The following is a 24462-nucleotide window of genomic DNA, read 5'->3' as shown; positions in this document are numbered from 1 at the left end:
AGTTATGATTGAGAAGTTCTAAACCCAAACAACAATAAACATAGTCGCCTTTTCCCAACCTTTACTCAATCTGAAATTTTTCTAGTTAAATAAATTTGGGACTATAACTCACAATTTATACTTCAATTTTATTAAATATTATTTATCGAATAATTAAGCAAATCAAAACCAATTATTTCACGTTATAGTAAACAGCTTTCTTATAAACTCACTAGTCTAGGACAAAGTAAGTATTCCGTACAGGGGAATTAATTGATACAGGGGAATACATTAATACAGGGGACCACATTACCTCGAGGGGAATACGCTAGGTTACTGTATTGTATTGCTTTAAAAATGTGGACCGGATCTGACAAATCGAAACGCAAAATAAAAAAAAAAAAAAGAACAATAGAAAACATCAGTATGTAATTTTGTTTATTGAAAGTATTGTCAAGTTGATTGTAAAGCTATAAATCACGTTGTATAGATGACATTATATAGATGATGTGATATATATATATATACCAAATTAAAAGAAGAAAGTTGTTGAACATTCACCTGAGTACCATTCTCACTAACTTACTGGATAGCTTCAAGATCAATCTGTAAGCGAAGGACAAACTTCGTGTTCCGTTAAAACAAAAAACCTCTGTATAGTACATATGCGATATAAAATAAATAGTGTAATATATAAAAACAATATCACAAAGAAATATAACAGTTGAGCAAACTAGGGTTTTACAGAAGTAAATCTTTCTTGCCCTCTTGTAGGTTGGTGAAAATGTTTGGATGCCATGTACATGGCTAAGGGGAAGTACTCGAGGTATTTAGGGGAAGGGTGGACAACTCTTTGAAAAAAGTTAAAGGTTAATTCCAATAAGTAGATGGAAGGCGTGTCTATGACATTTTCGTATTCGGTTTGCGCGATTAAAAAACAATTGTCAACAACCCATTGATATGGAAAATGATTTTTTTTGTGTGGTAAATATTGGGACTCCACTGCATCAAAAAAAAACAACAACAGAGAATTCAATTAACTAAAATATCAATAAACTAGGAAATAAAAAGGCCCGTAACAAATTATCAAAAGACAAATGGACAAATAATAATTATAAAAGAATACATATTTCAGTAGGCTAGTCTAATAAATAGATTAGAAATATTGAAAGACAACAATAAACTGATACTAATGAGTAATTATCAAATATAAACATTAAAGTCATTATACTACAAAAAATCAAGAAGACTAAAAAAATGTATACAAAATCCTTAGCCTATAAAAAGTACAGCAATCAATGTAGTTTAGATGCTATCCAAACAAAAACTGAATAAAGAGAAACCAAACCCATCAATCTACTCATACCATTCAACATCAAAAAAAGGGGAAAAAGGGTGGGGTGTCAAACTACGTGTAGCGTCACACATCATTGCCGTTTGATATGCTCCATTTTTTTTTTTTTTGCTTGATGTTGACTTTAATCGTTCCTTCAAAAAGAAGCGAAATAAAAAAAAGAAAAAAAAGAACAAAGATTGTCAAAGGGTAAGAACTCCATATTTACAGACACATATCTCAATATTGTAAGAATATTTCCCTTTTTCTAATATCAAACAAAAATAATAAATTACTTTAATTTAATTAACTAATTGGTTAATGTTTTGGTTGGTTCATGTTTTATAAGAAACCATGACTAATTGTGCAAGGTTTCAACTTGATCCGAGAAAGTGAAGTGGGTGAAATAGCGTGTTTAAACTGTGTACCAGACAGACGGAGCGTTCATGTAGCCGAGCACCTAAACTCTGCTAAGTCATTGGTTTCCATGATTCAGACAAACTGTGCTCCATGCTCTAGTGAAGTCTAGTGGCACTTGAAAAGAAAGAGCATTATGTGAATTTGTCCTAGCCTATGGCGTAAGAAATGTGCCGTTATCTTTGCGTCTTTCTGAGTATTTTGTTTTTGAGAGTGGAAGGTGTAAACGTTCAAACACACACACACAAAGTTGCTGGAAATAAATGTAAAGTATAACAAAGTTAGACTTCACAAAAACACATTTTTGTGTGTAAATCCAATAAACATAAGAAGCATCAAAAAAGCCTCTATTCAAGTCACGCTTTCATAGTGGAACCTTATGGGTGGGTGGACAAATTTTCTAAAACGATTCTAACAATTGTCTAGAAGTGTAGATCATGGGCATAAGTCTACATGGCCTAGACTCTCATACCTATCATTAGAATAGTATAATGTTTAGTAGATGTATACATTCGCTCCTTGTTTGGATGGTGCATCTTTTAAGCTATATCAGACTCAGTGCGCTATGGTCCAGTTTCTTTTTTAATGGGGGGGGGGGGGTATCTGAGAGGAGGTTTCCGTGCTGCCTTTAGGAGATTAGCAAAAAACAACTCGTCTCAAGTCAGGATTCAAACGCGAACCCGTTTGATAGGTGGTCAAACGGTTTACGCTATTCAACCACAAATCCGACAACCATTAAAAAGTCCTTAACTATTATATACATTATATCTTTCAACAATTGTCCCATGATTTTTTGGTATAAACATTGAAAATATCACTAGAGAGAATATGGAAGAAGCTAAATGTAATATCACAATAATAATGTGAAGCTAAATGTAATATCACAATAATAATGTGAAGGTCAATGTAATATCACAATAATAATGTGAAGGTCAATGTAATATCACAATAATAATGTGAAGCTAAATGTAATATCACAATAATAATGTATCTTTCACTACCGGTACACTACAAAATCTACACAACTAGTAGAAAGTTGCATAAAGCGTTGAAGAATCATCGTTGATAACATTTACCAAAGAATACAAAATATCTATATTGATGCCTACATTAATTAAAACTTATAGTGCGAATGGAAGGAGAGGCTATTTCGAGACATTTGATTGATAACTATATTTAAGAAAACAAAGTCACGTGACCGCTGTGTATCACGTGATGGCACATAACTTTTCCCAGGACCAGTGCGAATCTTGTAGTGTTGACAAAATGGTTTATTTATCGATGAGCAAGGTCCCAGATCCGAGCTGTGCCGTCATCACCGCAGCTGACGATTCGTTGGTTCGATACCTGGAACAGATAAATGTGTTGATATCGATCTGAATCAGAAAACACAATTGTATTGGTCCAAACAAATGGACGTCATCTTTTCTCGTTGGATTTAAACAAAAAAAATCATTTATGTTATTCTATGAAACTGACTTTCTACCTTCGTCTGTCTAAGTGTGTTGGTCTCTTGGAGATGTTGCATGATCCAACACCTCTCGGAACAGTTTAATATCACCCCCCCCCTCCTTTTTGTTCATTTCCATTCAGCCTTCTTTCAAACGGCATACTTAACACAACATCCTAAACACAGCATACATAACACAGCACACTAAACACAGCACACTAAACACAGCATACATAACACAGCACACTAAACACAGAACACAAAACACAGCACACTAAACACAGCATGCTAACAATGGCATACTAAACACAGCATGCTAAACACAGCACACTAAACACAAAACACAGCACACTAAACACAGCATGCTAACAATGGCATACTAAACACAGAACACAAAACACAGCATGCTAAACACAGCACACTAAACACAAAACACAGCACACTAAACACAGCATGCTAACAATGGCATACTAAACACAGAACACAAACACAGCATTCTAAACACAGCACACTAAACACAGAACACAAACACAGCATGCTAAACACAGCACACTTAACACAGAACACAAACACAGCACACTAAACACAGCACATTAAACACAGAACACAAACTCAGCACACTAAACATAGCACACTAAACACAGAACACAAACACAGCATGCTAAACACAGCACACTAAACACAGAACACAAACACAGCATGCTAAACACAGCTTGCTATCCATTCGCAAGGATCTGTGAAGGTTTCCGTAAAACGTCGAGGAAACGAGAACATGAATTTCTCCGATTGTGGTGAGGCCGGAGGTCGAGTACAGCATGAATACTTACTTCTTCCTACTATGTTTTACCACCTCTACAGCGGAAGAACTGCCAATGGGAAGAACGCCCCATGCTAGAAATGGCATGGACGTTAGCGAGTCGCTTTTTCATTTCCTAAATTTGTACTACTTACAGAGGTAATCCAAATGGCCTTGGGAGGGGGAAAAGTCTACATTGTCGCCTAAGTAAGTCTCTTTCAGTGATACAAGCACTATCGATGTGGCCAGTTAACACCAAAGAGTCATTGGCTTTAATAAAAGCAAAGCACTTAGGTCACATTTTGGGATATGTGAGAAGTATGTTAAACACAGTGAGCTCTTTCTATACCTTTTGATTTGTTAGATCTGGTCTACATTCATTTAGCAATACAATACGGCAACATAAACAAAGAAAAACAAGTGATATGGAGATCAGTTAAACAACCAAGGTCTCCAAGAAGATGTTTGTTTGTAAATGTTTTACATGTTTCGGATGTTCCTTCAGAGTTGAAGATAGTTTACCTCCTAGTCCAAACTTCCCGCAGGGCGACGGGAGATGGGAGCGGGCAGGGTTTGAAACCTCGACCGTCGATAAATCCGAACAACAGTCTAGCGCGCAAACCGCACAACCAAGCAGCCTAAGATAGTTGACATTACAAGAGTTTTTATCATGACTATTACTTTAGACAAAAACAAAATCCCTTTTCAATCATTCACTTGATTCTGCGGTCTAGTGCAAGGTGTCCCTGTACATATAGGTAAACAGGTGATGAATTCATTCGACAAATACGATTCTAGGGCCCTAGCCAAGAGTATGACGTTTTTAGTCTCAATTTCATAGTTACTAAAAGCAGAATATTCATTATCTGGAAAACAAGGCAATAAAAATACACACACAAACACACACACACAATACAAACACTAGAAGGAGATAGACGCAAATTAATTTCTGGACAACCTACAACATCAGAGACGCGCTTGTCTCCCTTGAGTTCGACACGACAAGTACTAATTATAGCAGGCGTTGGACAGGCCGGAATTCCGTCACACACGTTGCTGGTGTCTCGAGAGACTCGCTTGGACAGGCAGCCGCGAGACACGGTAACAGGACACAAACAGATGTCCTATGTCTTCTCGCGCAGGACCTCCACGTAAAGTAGGCAGGACAAGTGAAACAGTGGGGTTGTAGTTTTGGGGGCGAGGAAGCTAATTATGACAGTGCCACGAGTCGTACACAGCATGGAGTCTCATACTTTCGATTGTGTTCTAAACCGTTATGTAAGTTTTCAATTACGACACGATCAGCTTCATTGCATTAGTCTTGACATTCCTAGGCTACCCTTGTGGCAGGGCCGGTCCTAGCTATTGCGGGGCCCTATGCGAAACTGATTGCGCGGGACCTAATCTGTGTGGGAATAAGGATAATAAGTGAACATTAAGATTTTGTATAAGAAAAACAAATTCGACTTTACTAAGTTAAATATTGCGATCTGTACTTTACGAACCTTGTAACCAATGACATATTTATATGCTAGTGACCATAAAAGTAAATAAAGTATTGGAACTTCTTATTAAGGTATAAATTCGCCCGATTATTACATGAAAGCTGACAATGCCTCTTGTCCTTTTATCACGGGTAGGATTGGCGTTTTCCGCAATGAATGACACCCACAAATGACAATTTTGTCTATTTTCTGGAAATTTTAAAGAGTTTTCAGGAGATTTTAATAAATTCAGGAGATTTCCAAGAGTTTTTCGTATATATTTTGCAATTTAATAATTACACCCTGAATAAGCGCGAGGCCTATAAAGCGCGGGGCCCATTGCGATCGCATAGGTTTCAGTGGCCTAAGACCGGCCCTGCCTTGTGGCATACTCAGTGGGCCTTCGCAGATCTATACAATATAATTATTAGAAGCAGAAATGCAAGTTTCTAGAGCCAATCTGTGACCAGGGGCGTAGTGAGGGGGGAGCAAGGGGGACAGGATGCCCTGGGCGCCAACCTCATGGGGGGGGGTAGGGCGCCACACACAGCCTACATGTCTATATGATGTTCGTGAAAACAAAGGGGGAAGGGCGCTAATAAAGTACATTGCCCCGGGCGCACGTTTTGCTCGCTACGCTTTTGTCTGTGATACAGTCAAATATAAACCTTTTATAGTAGTAATAATTACATTAATTAATTGCTTTTTGTTATTTCGATATAGGTAATTGTGTTATGGGGATACGGTTGGTCTACCCATTCTTTAGATAAGCACAGATTGATCACTTTTGAAATTGATATGTTACATAACAAGGTTGTATCAATTAAACATAAACATGGTATTTTTACAAAGATTATCAACTCACTCAGTCTGTTTGTATGTGTGATAAAAGGTTTGTATACGTTATTTCTCCTACACCCAATCTCAGATTAAGCAGAAATTTTGCACAATTATTTCTTGACAACTTAACAATCAATTTTAAAAAGTAACCAATTAGTTAATTAACTATTGTTAATTAATTATTTTGTTTGGTATTTTAAAACAAGGGAAAGAAATCGTACTTGACAGATGTGGTGGTATAAGTTGAATTAGTTCCCAGTGACTATCCCCATCAGTGTGATTTTAATATCGAGGGCTATGCCTTTTTCGGTCCAGATTATTTTGAGTTTTACAAGTGCTGCTGTATGCTGTCCAATTCTGTCTTGAGGGAACATTTTTTATGCATTAAAGAACGATCTAGTAAACGCTACAGTACATTCTCCATATTAAATAATTTCGTCAGATTTATTAACTAATTCGTTCATTTTTTTTTTGATTAATTGGCATGTTATCATCGACAATCAGTGGCGTAGCTATGGTGTGAGGATGGGAGGGGGGAATTTGAAAATTCTCCCGGGCCCCCACTTCAGTATTCGATTTTTTACATTAAATATTAAATATTACGCCATTATCTCATGTCATGATGTCAAATGTCAAAATGAAGGGGCCCCAAAAGAGGTCAACCCCCCCGGGCCCTCAAATGATGGTAAATCCCTAGCTACGTCACTGTCGACAATAACTGATTCTCAAATGAAAATTAGTTTCCTGTCTAAGTAGTGACGTTGTACTATATACTAGTGGACATATATACGCTCGAGTGAGTGTGTGTGTGGGAACATGTGTGTGTGTGTGTGTGTAAAAGGTAACAATCAAAAGACCCTTGTTATACAGTTCATGCTAAGTTTATAAGCATGATATGCCCACTTTCTTTGAGGTCAGCTGAAATCTACATGAAATAATTAGTTAAACTGGATATAATGATGAGACTATACCTTCAATGAAACTATTTCACTACGACCCTCTCCCCCCCTCACCTAAAATAACGGATAATATTTTAATGCGCCCCCACCCCACAACGCACATACTCTGCCCCTAGGCGTGTGTTTCAGTGTACCAATTAAAATAGTTTCTTTTATATAGACGCGGTACAGGAAATGTTTCTGCCACTGCCGTGACTGACTTATGAACTGGGAGGGTACACATTGAAGAGGGCAAAAGGGAGGGGAGGTAATTTATAGTACCATGTAACTAACGTTTGCCTGCTTCACATCCCGATTCCCTTGTAAATTGTCATACAAATTAGGTTTAGTAAAACAAAAAATGTATTAGCCTAAATGTGGGCTAATTGGAGAGGGCCAGACAGAACCGATCCCTCCCCGCCCCATTGTCTCTTACGCCCCCCTACTACAAGCCAACAAAACAAGCTGTATATTAGGAAGTCAACACAACATGGCACAACTTACAGGCCCACCCCCGCCCCACGCCACCATCGGCGATAACGGCTGCCTTGTAAAGATAGTCCCACAGCTAACTACCATCCCACCCCCCAGTAGGTCACTAAGAAGCTGGTCGTCGACTTACGTCACAGCGCGAGACGCCAACATAAACTATCGCGAGAAGGAACGTGGTAAATGACTTTTTTTTTTCTTTTTACAATATCACATCAACAATTCCTATTGGTTGACTGCGAGCACGTGGCTATCTCTTCTGCAGCCTCGATGTGATAATTTGCAATAAATAGAATAAAGTGATGCTTGTATCTTTTGACCTTTCTATCTAACAACCCACGGTTCTATTAGCTGTACAAGAAGTTATAAGATAACTGACAACTGTTCCTACTTCCCCGCCACACAGCTGTTCCTATTTCCTCTGTCAAGCAGCTGTTCCTACTCCCCAAGCCACGCAGCTGTTCCTACTCCCAACGCCACACAGCTGTTCCTATTTCCCCTGTCAAGCAGCTGCTCCTACTCTCCAAGCCACACAGCTGTTCCTAATTCCAATACCACACAGCTGTTCCTATTTCCCATGTCAAGCAGCTGCTCCTACTCTCCAATCCACACAGCTGTTCCTAATTCCAATACCGCACAGCTGTTCCTATTTCCCCTGTCAAGCAGCTGTTCCTACCCCCAACGCCACACAGCTGTTCCTATTTCCCCTGCCACGCAGCTGTTAGTACTTCCAATGCCACACAGCTGTTCCTACTTCCAATGCCACACAGCTGTTCCTGTTTTCCCTGCCACGCAGCTGCTCCTACTCTCCAAAGGATGTGACTCGAGCTGAGTGGTGATTGCAGGACGGAAACATTTTCTCAAGCAATCTTTCCGCAGACTACTATGTGCACACAAGACCAACAACACATCGCGACCTACTTTGATTTCATTTACGAGACGTCCGATTGACTTAGTGCGACATTTCGGCATCAAGCACGATGACACTTTCGTCCTACGACATTTCGGCATCAAGCACGATGACACTTTCGTCCTACGACATTTCGGCATCAAGCACGATGACACTTTCGTCCTACGACATTTCGGCATCAAGCACGATGACACTTTCGTCCTACGACATTTCGGCATCAAGCACGATGACACTTTCGTCCTACGACATTTCGGCATCAAGCACGATGACACTTTCGTCCTACGACATTTCGGCATCAAGCACGATGACACTTTCGTCCTACGACATTTCGGCATCAAGCACGATGACACTTTCGTCCTACGACATTTCGGCATCAAGCACGATGACACTTTCGTCCTACGACATTTCGGCATCAAGCACGATGACACTTTCGTCCTACGACATTTCGGCATCAAGCACGATGACACTTTCGTCCTACGACATTTCGGCATCAAGCACGATGACACTTTCGTCCTACGACATTTCGGCATCAAGCACGATGACACTTTCGTCCTACGACATTTCGGCATCAAACACGATGACACTTTCGTCCTACGACATTTCGGCATCAAGCACGATGACACTTTCGTCCTACGACATTTCGGCATCAAGCACGATGACACTTTCGTCCTACGACATTTCGGCATCAAGCACGATGACACTTTCGTCCTACGACATTTCGGCATCAAACACGATGACACTTTCGTCCTACGACATTTCGGCATCAAGCACGATGACACTTTCGTCCTACGACATTTCGGCATCAAGCACGATGACACTTTCGTCCTACGACATTTCGGCATCAAACACGATGACACTTTCGTCCTACGACATTTCGGCATCAAGCACGATGACACTTTCGTCCTACGACATTTCGGCATCAAGCACGATGACACTTTCGTCCTACGACATTTCGGCATCAAGCACGATGACACTTTCGTCCTACGACATTTCGGCATCAAGCACGATGACACTTTCGTCCTACGACATTTCGGCATCAAGCACGATGACACTTTCGTCCTACGACATTTCGGCATCAAGCACGATGACACTTTCGTCCTACGACATTTCGGCATCAAGCACGATGACACTTTCGTCCTACGACATTTCGGCATCAAGCACGATGACACTTTCGTCCTACGGTAGAGATGTTCTTAAAAAAAACGTTTTCTTTTGAATGCTTGTGTACAGTACATAGTACATGCTATAGCTTGCTCAGTGCGCCCTGGTCTAATCAATTCTGTGAGACTTGTGAGGAGCAGGTGTGTCTTGGAGGTTTCTGTATTGCCATAAGGCGTTCAACATACACAACACAAGTCGGGATTTGATCTCAAGCCCTTTTGCCAGGTAGTCCATCGGTTTATGCCACCCTACAACAGCTTTTAAAATAAACTGCACGCATTCCTATCTTTTCCGGTGTCAAATAGATGTCCGTTGTGTAGGAATAAGTCAAAGAAAAAAAGAACTAGTCAAAATTACTCAAAATCTTTAAATCTAACAGTGGGCTCACTCTTCTGTCTCTCGAGATAAGAAAGTAAAGTGTAGAAAGCAAACACTTTCTAGTTGTCAGCCCATGAACGACACCCCTCAACAGGAAGTAGACGCCCCTTTCTATCACCTCCATCTCATTTTCTCGTCACTTCCGGGAAGAGTGATGAAAAGCGCAAGGTGCCTTGAAATGATTAGTTCTACCGCTGGTCAGTGTCCATGAAGCCTATTCTGTGACCTATCCGTCAAACTGACCACAGAGATGACCATCAAGATGACCCCTGTTGGAAACTTTTTTTTTTTGCCAGGAAAACTTTTCCGCATCTGAGCGCCCAGGTGTGATGATAAATGATGTTCCTCAGACTTCATACGTACGATTTTTTAAAAGTCCAAATGGCCATCAGATACACTGACCGATACTGGGGGAAGAAATATGTGTGCTGGTCAAGGAGGGGAGGGCGTGGCAGGCTTGTCAACTCATCAGATACAAATCAGTTTCTCGCTCCTCTTATTTCGCCCTTAAACCCATTTCAATGCTGGGACGCCCCTGCTGCGCCACAACAACCGCGACCCTTATCAAATACAAATTCCTGCCAGGTGTAACAATCAGGGGAGTGTCGCAAATGACCAAGATGGACCTCGTGATTGGTACAGGTAGAAAGAAGGTGCCAGGTGTTTGGTGGGTCCAATTATCTTCAAACAAATTATAGTCTAGCCATCATCACATTCATAGACCTATTTTTAAAAAAAAAATTCAAATACTTTCTTTGCATCCTTCCAAATCAACACTTTTTTCCCCTCTTTCTTTTCTTGTTTTTCTTATCTCCTTTCTTTCTTCTGTCTTTTCTGTTCTTGTCTTTCTTTTCTTCTGTTTTTCTTTTTATCACTTTTTACTTTTCCCGTTTTTCTTTCATCTCTATTCGGGGTTTAATTTTTAAAAAGCTCTATCAACTTACAACTCATTTTGACCTAATTTGTTGACATCAAGAAGTCTCAGATATTACGGTGTCGTATAATCTCTAGGTAGGTTTTTGTAATTTAAGATAAATTTAATGTAGTAAAATAGATATGTAAAATTTCCCCCCAAAAATCACCAATTTACTCACATTTTCCTGTGATAAAATAGACAAAGTCAAAGACGCTAAATCTACCCTCGATGCTGCCAACTAAGAAAGAATGAGCTGAAATTCGACGTTAAATTATATCATTGCACGCACTGGTCAATAATTTTATAATGTACATTTATATCCAGTTGTGTTGACCGTTAGTTATTAACTAGTTGTATGTTGAGCCACTGTGTACAGTGCAAGTCGAGTGTTTCCTTCATATTGAAATAATTTGGTGCTACAAACGGAAGTGCTACAAAGTGACAACTATGCTACTAACACAGACCTATATATATTAGACCTAGAGTGGAAAACGGAAACCAATTCTTACAGATAATGATCAGATCAGATTCCAGACCTATATATATATAGATTGTTATGTATGTAACGTTTTTTTAAAGCTGTTAAAAAAATCGATCATTTCTGGTCATTAGTTTTCAAAGTTTATAAAAAATGCAATCCCAATTTGAAGACTTTAAATAGATTGGGCTATTAATCACAGAACTATATATTCACGCAAATCTAAGAACTAATGCCATTTCCTGTTCGTTTCCATTGAGATAATGTTTCGAAAATCCTAGATCGAAATAATCCATGTCTGTTGATTTTAATCATCTTATATAAATTTAAATAGATTGATTTCCTAGATCTTTCTAGATTGTGTATCTAAAAATTATAAAATAATAATTATGAGACGACAGTACTCTGATGTTTTATTTTCAATGACTAGATCTAGAACTAAACTATTATATGTTACAAAGGTTTGGGTTGAAAAACAACAATAACAACGCAACTATACTTCTTATAACTACTTTACAAAACAACGCCATGTTTTTGAAGTTTTTCAACACATTTTTTGTGTAGTGTAAGAGATTACCATGTCCATTCGAGGTCTAATATATGTCTGTGGCTACTAACTATCTAGACCCTACTGTAAAATAAACGCCACTCGTAATGTCGCGTTCCTTTTTGTTGATTCGCTCCGCTACTTCTAGTTCCTAACATTAAAATTATATTTCTAATTATATTTAGACGTTTGTAGTCCAACCCAAGTGGAAATTTATGAAATTCCCCAAACTCGTGGAGGTCCGGAATTTGAACATGACGCTACTATATTAAATATCAAAAGTAGAGTCCACTTTATCCTGCAAACTTGTGAAGCATGCGACCGGCACTGTTTAATGTTTTGGGGCTAATCCCAACTCTTGAATTTATATCTCAATTCTCGTGGGGGTTGAAGCTAAGACCAGACTCAAAATGTTTCCCTTAAGTGACATGCTGATTGTTGGACCACCCTCGCTACCCAACGGATTTTTAATGTATCCGCCCACGAGATCGTAAAAGGGATATTTCCTCTACCTGCTTATTATTCATTCTCGCAGCTGACATCATCTGATGATGACTTGCTCCCCCTAGCGGACCGGGCTTAGTCCTCGCTCTCCTGTACCATTGTCTCACAGGCGGGATACGAAGGGCGCTAATCCAGCATAGGGATTAACTCGGGCGTTTATAGCTCGGCTCCCTTCCACCCTGTTACAAATCATCCATCCTCTCCCCCCCCCCCCCAGCACCAGGTCAACCAGTGACATGGGCGAAGACGAATAATGTCTTATCCCGCACGGGGATTAACTTTTACGCTTCTTCCCCCCATCCAGAAACCAACGTAGTCCACCCCCCCACCCCCCTTCCACCTACCACATCAGGTCACTTAGTGACGGTAGCAGAAAGCGGTAGAAGGGAAGGGAGGGATGACCAAAACGTAAGGGTGGCTTATCTATCGCTCCATCGCTCCAGGGATTGACACTGAGAGCTGGTGATGAACGCGGAGGTCCAAGCCTTGGCTTCTACCTGACATTTTTTTATGGTGGTCAAGTCATAGCTCTACCCCCACCCCACCTCATCCCCCCCCCACCTCGGGGCGAGGAGGATGTTGCTGACCACCGCATGCTAGAGACGTGACATTGTTTCGTGTAAGGTAGACCACGCGATTGACCTGCCAAATGACAGGGGCCGTTTGTCTAATGTCAGCCTGTTGACAAGGGGGGGGGGAACACAACAAACAGTGAAGGGATGGAGGGGGGGGGAAAGCTTAATGGGCATCTTTGGAGGAAGCCGAGACATGACAAAGCTTAATTAATTGGATAGCCACAATCATCAAAAAGAATACCAACCAAAGGTCATAGGTCATATCCGTATTGATTAACTAAAATATGTTCGCACTAGGGGTTAGGTAAAAGTCATAATCTGAGTTTGAATCCATCCGCTCACGATTTCGATTTGGCGCCCTATTGCCCTAACCGCTGCATGAGTTAATCATATATAGGTGCAAGTATAAATAAATGAATAAATTATTTTTTTAAATCAAACTTTTCACTGAAGGTAGAAATGATACCGGTAAATAAAGATGTAAAGCACTGAAGGATGCTATTCTAAAAGGTATAATCCAAATGACTTAATATTAGTAGGAGTTTAAAAAATATCAAGAATGAAAGAAATACTTTCGTAAAATATTCTTTTTTTCACATAAACAGCCTCTCTCTAGATACACTGCAAATAACAGCTGCTAACCGGAAAAGTGGGAGGGGGGGGGAGTTTTGTTACACGAACTGTCACAGCAGCACCAGGATGAATGTCAAAGGAAAGATGAGAAATAAATATAAGTTTATTTACACAGATGACCGTCAGGGTAACGTGACTAAGTAACCAAAGGTTTGGGTTGTATTCGCTATTCTATTTTTTGGACAAAAGTTCAAATGAACACTATTACTGTTTTAAAATATTTTGTTAACAAATTTGAGACCGGAAGTAAAATTGAATAAGATGTGCGAAAAGAAAATACCGAAAGATACAGTTGTGGCTGAGTGGTAGCTTCCGAACTGAGGGTTCCCGAGTTCGAATTTCTATGAAGGCTAGGGTTTAGAACCTCGGGATTTTCTTTTTTTTTAGAATGCCCCTGAGTCCAGCCAACGCTAATGGCTACGTTGGGGAAGTTAGGGTGATTGGTCATTGTGCTGGCCATATGACACTTCCGTTAACTGTCATGGAAACAGAGGAGCTTTACATCATCTGCCTCCATATATATATCGCAAGTCTGAAAATGTACCTTGACTTTTTTTTTTTTTTTTTTTACACAAAAATACTTTCTACACTCTACATGGGCACTGGGTTCTGTTGTCAAATCCAGGGATGTACCGATCCGAAAAAAAAAAAACAATCAGAAAAGTATAGTAAAACGAAAATTGTGCATATTATATACAGGTTTATTGCTGCAGAGTTGAAAAATTGTATAAAGAAACGCAATTGACAACGACATGGCTTAAATTGTGCAGATGAGCCAAATATTCAAATATCCAAACATCCACAATTGACACAGGTACAAAATTTAACAAGGTTACAAAGACAGTTTGTGTGGAAACACAAACTCAAAATCGGCCCCCCCCCCCAAGTGGTCCACCTAGAGTCTTCACCAGGATTCGAACACGGGACTTCCGGTTCCACGTACTTTACCCCTCAGCCACAGCACCTAAATATATTCATTTAGCGTACACTTATATTTCTTAAAATAATAATTATTAACATTATCCATACATTCAAAATTAATAACGTGTTACATGTAATTAAGAGAAACTAAAAATATTTATTCTTCTTACATAATTAAATAAATTGGCAACACGAAGAAAAATAATTCTTGATCTACTTTAAGCTACAATTGTGTACAAATGACTTAACAAGGTTTCCCCTCGCAGATAAAAATTAATATCTCCATTGTCATTTGTCATACAAACTAGACATAGATCTAGCTAGATCTAAACCTAGTTTTAGATCTAAATCTAGATTCAAGATCTAAGTCTAGGTCTAGAACTAGATCTAAGTCTAGATCTAGAAATAGATGTAAGTCTAGATATAGAGTTAGATCTAAGTCTAGATCTAGATCTAGAACTATAACTATAGGCTATATAGAATCTTGATATAGAATCTACTATATCGTATCTTATCTTATGTTATATAATGCAGACGTTACTTCAAAAAAGAAGATGATTACGTCCTACGCGTCTTGCATTCAGTCATGCATATTAACCAATGACTTAATCCGCCAAGTCACTGGTTTTCGGTTTTCCTGGCTAGCTCAGGCTACTCATTCCATGCTCTAATAGCACTAGGGAAGGAGTATTTGTACACATTTGTCCTAGCATATGGGATGAGGAATGTGCCTTTATCTTTGTGTCTTTCTGAGTATTTTATTAAATTTTGTTTTTGTATTTGAAGATTATGGTTCAGACTAGAACTCGTATGAATTTACACGTTTAATTTTACGATAACTAGACCTAGGCCAATGTTATGATCATGAATAGTAGGTCTTTTGTTACCGGGTAATGGTGTACTATGCTGTTCGTATCCGATTCAGATCTTAATGTGATACTATTGTTTACATAATAAATAAATCTGCACCCCTAAGCTGTAAGAAGATAAGTTATTGCCATAATAATTAAAATTTTGTTCAAATTATCAATACATTTATAATATATATATATTATAAATATATCTAGATTTGGGCTCTATTTAGTCTTATTTAGACTGTCAAGCGTAGGGCCCCTATAAGGAGGATATGTCAAAACTACGCGCTATAAAAGTAGTTTGTTATTTTTTAACCTTATATCTAAAACGAAGTTCGTATCAAAATTCTTTTTTTAAAAACAATATTTAAAACAGTATTCTATTTAATGAGTTAATAAATGGAAAATATATAATAATCCATTGACACTTTTACCATTGTGACCATAGATGCTAATTTTTTGTACCAATGCGCAAATTTATGAATGAAGCTTGAGTTATTAATAAAGAAGTCCATGACCTTTAAAAAAAAGTTACCTCCCCCGAAGTTTTTCATTGAATAGTGGTGTAATTTTTTGAAAAATCTGCTTGCATATATAATTTAAAAAATTAGATTGTTCACTTTCGGAAAAGTAAAAAAAAAAGTAGCCGTTGCATCAGAACTTTGAATGATCTAAAATATCATGATGTCCGATTTTCATTTTCTCTTCTAGTTTCTGAAATCTAAACGGGACGGACGGACAGACGGAGAGACATGCCACATAAAACTAATAGCGTCTTTTACCTTTCGGGGGCCGCTAAAAAACAACAAAACAAAGCTTGAGTCTCAAAGCCTTAATCAGCTACAGAAAAAAAGGTAACAAGAGAAATAGAAATTGAGAGAAGAATGTCAAAAGATTTCTATTCGGGACTAAGCTATCTACGCGGTACCTATATAATCACATTTTCTGTAATCATTCTTTACAGCCCGTTCGTAAAGAGACATTGTATACTTCAGCATCATAGACCTTTCTTAAAGAGGAATGCTGTCATTTCTACACTGGACACAATGTCATCAGATTTCATCTCTTAAATTACCAAGACGTATTGACCACCCAATAGCCACTGTAAAAGTCTGAATTTCTGGGAGTAAACGAATTTCGCGTTAAAAATCTTACACATGAAATTTCACAAACAGACAGACTGATTTGAATGCGAAATAAGTCGTGGGTTGACTCCTTTTTTTTAAAAAGTGTTTTAAAAACGAACCCCCCCCCCCACACACACACCTATTTCCCGACTCACAATATGCGCCAATGATACTCAGGGAGGCGCGTTTGATGGGGCGGTAAGTTTGGAGAAGGTGTTTGCTGACCTTACAAGATAACCACCCTTGCACACCTCGCCCTCCTGGTTAGTACTCAAACAAACTATACGCCTTTTCCTACAAGTTTTCGGCCGGGGGGCTGGGGGCGCCCCATTCCTCCTGCACGTATGTTCTCGGATTGATCATCTTCTGTGTGTGTGTGTTTTTGTATTGTTGTAAGTCTGTACTTCTTCTTGGCCCTAAGAGTTGAGTTGAGTTGAGTTAAGTTGAGCTTGTTACGGTTCGCAGCGCAAGAAGAAAAAGAGAGTGTAAATAGAGAGAGAGAGAAAGAAAGGGACAAAAAAAAAAAGAGAAGGAGAAAATGAGAAAGAAATAGTGTAAGAGAGAAAGAAAGACAAAAAAAAAAAATAAAAGATAAAGAAAAAGAGAGAAAAAGCAACAGCAGAAAATAGAAATAGAGAGAGACAAAGAGAGACAGCGAAAGAAAGAGAGCGCGAGAGAGAAAAAGGTAATGTAAAATAGAAAGAGAGTAGAGGAGAGCATAAGAGAGAGAAAGAGAGAGAGAGAGAGAGAGAGAGAGAAATATAAAAAGAAAGTGACAAACAAGATAGAGAGCTTTCTAAAGAGAGGAAGAAGAAGAGATTTAGAGAAAAAGAAGAAAAAGAAGAGAAAGAAACAAATAGAGAGAAAGAGAGGGCGTAAGAGAGAGAGAGATAGGCCAAAGAAAGAGACAAGTGGATAATAGCATAAAACACACACAGTTTGAGAGGGGAAGTAATTGGACTAAAAGCCATCTTAACATGCAGACATACATCCGGTTGCAGCGAAGAGGGCCATGTGGGCGCTGTGTGGCGTCTGTGGTTAAAGAGCGCCCATGTACTCCCAAGGAAGAAAAAAAATCAATCGAATTTGGGGTCCCAGTTTTAAACACTATCTTTGAGATAAATACTCGCTCGACATGTGCGGAGAGAGAGAGAGAGAGAGAGAGAGAGAGAGAGAGATAAGATGGAAGAAAGAATAAGAAAGAGATAAAGGGGGGGGGGCGGACTTATAGAGTGAAAGGGGCGAGATGAGCGAAGGTCAGAATGACACGCGCAAAGATAATTATCTAAAATTGAATCTCAAAGATGGAATTTTTTTGTTTGTCATCAGATCAAAGCCCTGTAAAGAAGTTTTGTAATAGCTGATTGAGGAATCAAGGGGCGCTCAAATGAGCGCAGGAAATGGCGGAAGCGTGTGGCGCGGGGTTTAGATTTTCTGGATTCTGTCATTTTTTTTTTAGAAGGTTCGCCGGAAAAAAAAAAAGAAGGATAAACAAGAGTAGGCTAAGTGAATGCTGTCTGTCAGGTTTGAACTTTCTTGTAGGCTGGGACTTAGGAACCTGTAATTGGTATGACTGCCCACTACTGGACTTTGTCCGTTGACACAATTTATTTTCATACACTGAAAATTATGTTTTCAACTTTTTGCTTCTAGATTGTAGAAATAGAATAAAGTGAGCTCGATAGTGCGCAGTGTTAGAACATGACGAAACGGATACCACCTGACATTTTCCCAGAGAAAATTCAAACCTGTTGATCAATGTGCAGCTAAAAATGATGCGTTCTGACAGTTAAAGATGATGTGTCATTGCAGCTAAAGATGATGTGTTCTGGCAGCTAAAGGTGACGTGTTCTGACAGCTAAAGATGATGTGTTCTGACAGCTAAAGATGATGTTGTGTTCTGACAGCTAAAGGTGATGTGTTCTGGCAGCTAAAGACGATGTTGTGTTCTGACAGCTAAAGATGATGTGTTCTGGCAGCTAAAGGTGACGTGTTCTGACAGCTAAAGATGATGTGTTCTGGCAGCTAAAGATGATGTTGTGTTCTGACAGCTAAAGGTGACGTGTTCTGACAGCTAAAGATGATGTTGTGTTCTGACAGCTAAAGATGATGTTGTGTTCTGACAGCTAAAGATGATGTTGTGTTCTGACAGCTAAAGATGATGTGTTCTGACAGCTAAAGATGATGTTGTGTTCTGGCAGCTAAAGGTGACGTGTTCTGACAGCTAAAGATGATGTTGTGTTCTGACAGCTAAAGATGATGTTTTCTGGCAGCTAAAGATGATGTGTTCTGGCAGCTAAAGATGATGTTTTCTGGCAGCTAAAGATGATGTGTTCTGGCAGCTAAAGATTATGTGTTCTGGCAGCTAAAGATGATGTGTTCTGGCAGCTAAAGATGATGTGTTCTGGCAGCTAAAGATGATGTTTTCTGGCAGCTAAAGATGATGTGTTCTGGCAGCTAAAGATAATGTTTTCTGGCAGCTAAAGATGATGTTTTCTGGCAGCTAAAGATGATGTTGTGTTCTGAAAGCTAAAGGTGACGTGTTCTGACAGCTAAAGATGATGTTGTGTTCTGACAGCTAAAGATGATTTTGTGTTCTGATAGATAAAGATGACGTGTTCTGACAGCTTAAGATGACGTGTTCTGACAGCTAAAGATGATGTTGTGTTCTGACAGCTAAAGGTGACGTGTTCTGACAGCTAAAGATGATGTTGTGTTCTGACAGCTAAAGATGATGTTGTGTTCTGACAGCTAAAGATGATGTGTTCTGACAGCTAAAGATGATGTTGTGTTCTGACAGCTAAAGATGACGTGTTCTGACAGCTAAAGATGATGTGTTCTGACAGCTAAAGGTGACGTGTTCTGACAGCTAAAGATGACGTGTTCTGACAGCTAAAGGTGACGTGTTCTGACAGCTAAAGATGATGTTGTGTTCTGACAGCTAAAGATGATGTTGTGTTCTGACAGCTAAAGATGATGTTGTGTTCTGACAGCTAAAGATGATGTTGTGTTCTGACAGCTAAAGATGATAGTGTGTTCTAGCAGCTAAAGGTGACGTGTTCTAGCAGCTAAAGATGATGTGTTCTGGTAGCTAAAGATGATGTGTTCTAGCAGATAAATGTGACGTGTTCTGACAGCTAAAGATGACGTGTTCTGACAGCAAAAAATGATGTGTTCTAGCAGCTAAAGATGATGTGTTCTGGTAGCTAAAGATGACGTGTTCTGACAGCTAAAAATGATGTGTTCTAGCAGCTAAGGATGATGATGTGATCTGACAGCTAAAGATGACGTGTTCTGACAGCTAAAAATGATGTGTTCTAGCAGCTAAGGATGATGATGTGATCTGACAGCTAAAGATGATGTGTTCTAGCAGCTAAAGGTGACATGTTCTGACAGCTAAAGTTGGCGTGTTCTGACAGCTAAAGATGATGTGTTCTGGTAGCTAAAGATGATGTGTTCTAGCAGATAAATGTGACGTGTTCTGACAGCTAAAGATGACGTGTTCTAACAGCAAAAAATGATGTGCTCTAGCAGCTAAAGATGATGTGTTCTGGTAGCTAAAGATGACGTGTTCTGACAGCTAAAAATGATGTGTTCTAGCAGCTAAGGATGATGATGTGATCTGACAGCTAAAGATGACGTGTTCTGACAGCTAAAAATGATGTGTTCTAGCAGCTAAGGATGATGATGTGATCTGACAGCTAAAGATGATGTGTTCTAGCAGCTAAAGGTGACATGTTCTGACAGCTAAAGTTGGCGTGTTCTGACAGCTAAAGATGATGTGTTCTAGCAGCTAAAGATGATGTGTTCTGGTAGCTAAAGATGACTTTTTCTGACAGCTAAAAATGATGTGTTCTAGCAGCTAAGGATGATGATGTGATCTGACAGCTAAAGATGATGTGTTCTAGCAGCTAAAGATGATGTGTTCTGACAGCTAAAGATGGCGTGTTCTGACAGCTAAAGATGGCGTGTTCTGACAGCTAAAAATGATGTGTTCTAGCAGCTAAGGATGATGATGTGATCTGACAGCTAAAGATGATGTGTTCTAGCAGCTAAAGATGATGTGTTCTGACAGCTAAAGATGGCGTGTTCTGACAGCTAAAGATGACGTGTTCTGACAGCTAAAGATGATGTGTTCTGACAGCTAAAGATGACGTGTTCTGACAGCTAAAGATGGCGTGTTCTGACAGCTAAAGATTGCGTGTTCTGACAGCTAAAGATGGCGTGTTCTGACAGCTAAAGATGATGTGTTCTGACAGCTAAAGATGGCGTGTTCTGACAGCTAAAGATGACGTGTTCTGACAGCTAAAGATGACGTGTTATGACAGCTAAAGATGACGTGTTCTGACAGCTAAAGATGTTGTGTTCTGACAGCTTAAGATGATGTGTTCTGGCAGCTAAAGATGATGTTGTGTTCTGACAGCTAAAGATGATGTGTTCTGACAGCTAAAGATGATGTTGTGTTCTGGCAGCTAAAGGTGACGTGTTCTGACAGCTAAAGATGATGTTGTGTTCTGACAGCTAAAGATGATGTTGTGTTCTGACAGCTAAAGATGATGTTGTGTTCTGACAGCTAAAGGTGACGTGTTCTGACAGCTAAAGATGACGTGTTTTGACAGCTTAAGATGACGTGTTCTGACAGCTAAAGATGATGTTGTGTTCTGACAGCTAAAGGTGACGTGTTCTGACAGCTAAAGATGATGTTGTGTTCTGACAGCTAAAGATGATGTTGTGTTCTGACAGCTAAAGATGATGTGTTCTGACAGCTAAAGATGACGTGTTCTGACAGCTAAAGATGACGTGTTCTGACAGCTTAAGTCAATAGAGCACAAATTGGCAGTCAAACCGAGCCTGATTTGACAATTTATTTTATCGCAACTTTAGTTATTTTAATCATATCACCAATGGCCTTTAGCTAAGCTTGTTATATAATGTTTTAGTGCGTGTGTATGAGTTTTAAAAGTGGAGGTAAATATTAGCAGTAAGCAGTTTTTATGATAAATGTCTGTAACACAAACTTAAATTCACACGTAATGTGTACATAGACACACCAGCTCTGTCTGTAGTATGCTCAGTCTCAGACAACATGGTCACGAGAAGACAAAGATAAACAGCGCATTAATATCAAAGTGCATAAATTACAAATCATCCAATCTAGAGCGCCTGCAGGCTTTTCTTTTTAAAAAATAATCCCTACATAGAGAGAGAAGGGGGGAGACGAAACAACGCAAAATAAAAAATAATAAAAAACTAGGGAGATGGGAGAAAGGGGGGGGGTGTCTTGGATGGCAGCGTAGGCGGAGTGGAAGCAGATATTAGACAGTTGATATCGTCTGTTCATTTTAAATGCGTTTTACTTTTGGTGTATTTCTGGAACCATTTTTTTTTTTTAAACTTCTATTCTCTAAATTTACTGTGACGTTTGTACAAATTTCACCTGTAGGTCGAGTTAACCTTTCGAGAACTATAACCTCGGACACTAGACACTGATTCATGGCAACCCTCCCACCCCACCCCTTCGGGACCCATTTTCAGTTATACAAATGATATCCATCTCTAGAAATGGACCTCTTTGCTTTGTTATCCATTCAGTCCAATCAGTTAACTAAACACATCACATGATCTAATCAGTTCACTAAACACATCACATGATCCAATCAATTAACTAAACACATCACATGATCTAATCAGTTCACTAAACACATCACATGATCGAATCAGTTAACTAAACACATCACATGATCCAATCAATAAACTAAACACATCACATGATCCAATCAGTTAACTAAACTAATCTTGAGTGATTCAAACAATTAACTAAATACGTCACGTGATCTAGTTAAATAAAACACATCATATGATCCAATCAGTTAACTAAACACATCATATGATCCAATCAGATAAATTAACACATCATATGATCCAATCAGATAACTAAACACATCATATGATCCAATCAGACAACTAAACACATCATATGATCCAATCAGATAACTAAACACATCACATGATCCAATCAGATAAATTAACACATCATATGATCCAATCAGCTAACTAAACACATCATATGATCCAATCAGTTAACTAAACACTTGTTAAACACATAACACACATATATATATCCAGTTAGTTAAATCCATGCCATGATCCAATCAGCTAACTAAACACATCCCATGTTAAAAAACCAGTTAACTAAGAGAACATAGTTACGATCATTCAAGCAAAACAAAATCACAATCTTAGAACATTTAAACATTTGTAAGACATTATTAATTAATTTACATAGAGAGCTACTGTCAAATCCTTCTAATAGTTCCATTGCTTTTTTTTTCATAAGGCGAGAGAAACCCCCCCCCCCCCCCAAAAAAAAAAAAAAAAAAACCTCGATACATTAGTATAATATGGATTGGTACTGAAAATGAACTACTCGATTTGTAAACTTAGATATAATAAACATAGATTTGTATATTCTTAAAGTGGACATCACAGGGTCTAACGATACAATGGAAGACACAAGAAAACCCAAAACGAAACAGCGGGATGAATGACATCCAACAAATTGAAGAAACCTGGCCAGAGGAAAACGTCTTGGGGCGAGACTATTCGTTACAGAAGGCCTGAACACTGACCTACTACGTCACAACCTGTGGGCAGTTTAGACCAGTAGCTCGTTGCAACGTCACAGGTCTGTACGACAAATATTATTTTAGATTTTTTAAAACAGAAAATATCAAAACCTTTTGCATTAATATTTCAAAATATACTGGAAAATGATAGTCTCCGTATTATTTGCTATTAATAATGAATAGTTTAAAAAAAAAAACAACTGGTTTGCATATTTAATTTTATAAATTAAAGGCTTCACTTTCAGACAATAAAAATTGTATCTTGCATTAGAACTTTAAAAGATTAAAAATATATCAGTTTTTAAATATCTTTCTAATTTTTGAGATCTAAACGGGGACGGACTGATGGACAGACGGACCGCACAAAACTAAAAGCGGCAATTCTCCATTCAGAGGCCGCCAAAAACGATTTAAAAAAAAATCTGCTGTACCATTAAGACTTGTTTAAAACAAAAGAAAAACATGTCATTAACACTGAAGCTACACTCCCTCTCCCTTACCAATAATCACCCTAGGGTCACTTTCTTCTCTTAACCTTCCGTAATCGTCGCCATCTTGCAAGCTGAGCTTTGAAAAAAAGAAAGTTAGCAGACGTGACGTCATTGAGCAGACGATTTGAAACACGAGCCAAGTAAGAAACAGCGGGAGAGGGAGGGGGGCTTAAAAGGGATAGAGGGAAATAATCAATGTCAAATAATTGTTTTCCTTTGAAAGTTAGCATTGACTTAGCCCCCCTTTTCACAAAAACAAAATGTGTGTGTGGGGGGGGGGGGGGGAGGTGGTAGGTTGGGAAATGGGGAGGGGTGAGAAATAATTCAACGTCACAGCATGAAAAAACAAAAAAGTGCGCCAGATTCTGGGACTCGACCAAACCTTCTGCTCTCCCTTGCACTTTGTACTACATGACCTGAGCAGACTTGGACCGAGGTAGTATAAACTATACAGACGTATCTTAGGAAATACAAACGCTATCTTTATAGTGGACACCACTGAATAGACTCAGACAGACACCGCTGACACTCGTAATATGTAGACTTATGATAGAAGGGGATGTTATATTTGTTAGAAAACAAAAAACACACGCAAAATATAAAGAATAGTTAAAA

General features: G+C 38.9%; 1 protein-coding gene across 1 annotated transcript in view; it reads right to left on the bottom strand.

Moving 5' to 3' along the window:
- Positions 1-389: 389 nt before the first annotated feature.
- The window catches only part of LOC106061133 (uncharacterized), a 78819-nt gene continuing 54746 nt past the window's right edge, over positions 390-24462 (bottom strand). Inside the window, exon 21 of the mRNA XM_013219205.2 lies at positions 390-3076. Coding sequence (XP_013074659.2) covers positions 3005-3076 — 72 coding nt within the window. The 3' untranslated portion in view covers positions 390-3004. The remainder of the gene's footprint in view (positions 3077-24462) is intronic.

The sequence above is a fragment of the Biomphalaria glabrata genome, chromosome 3 (genome assembly GCF_947242115.1).
Source record: "Biomphalaria glabrata chromosome 3, xgBioGlab47.1, whole genome shotgun sequence".
NCBI classification, from domain to species: Eukaryota; Metazoa; Mollusca; class Gastropoda; family Planorbidae; genus Biomphalaria; species Biomphalaria glabrata.
This window is presented reverse-complemented; position numbering and strand designations above follow the sequence as displayed.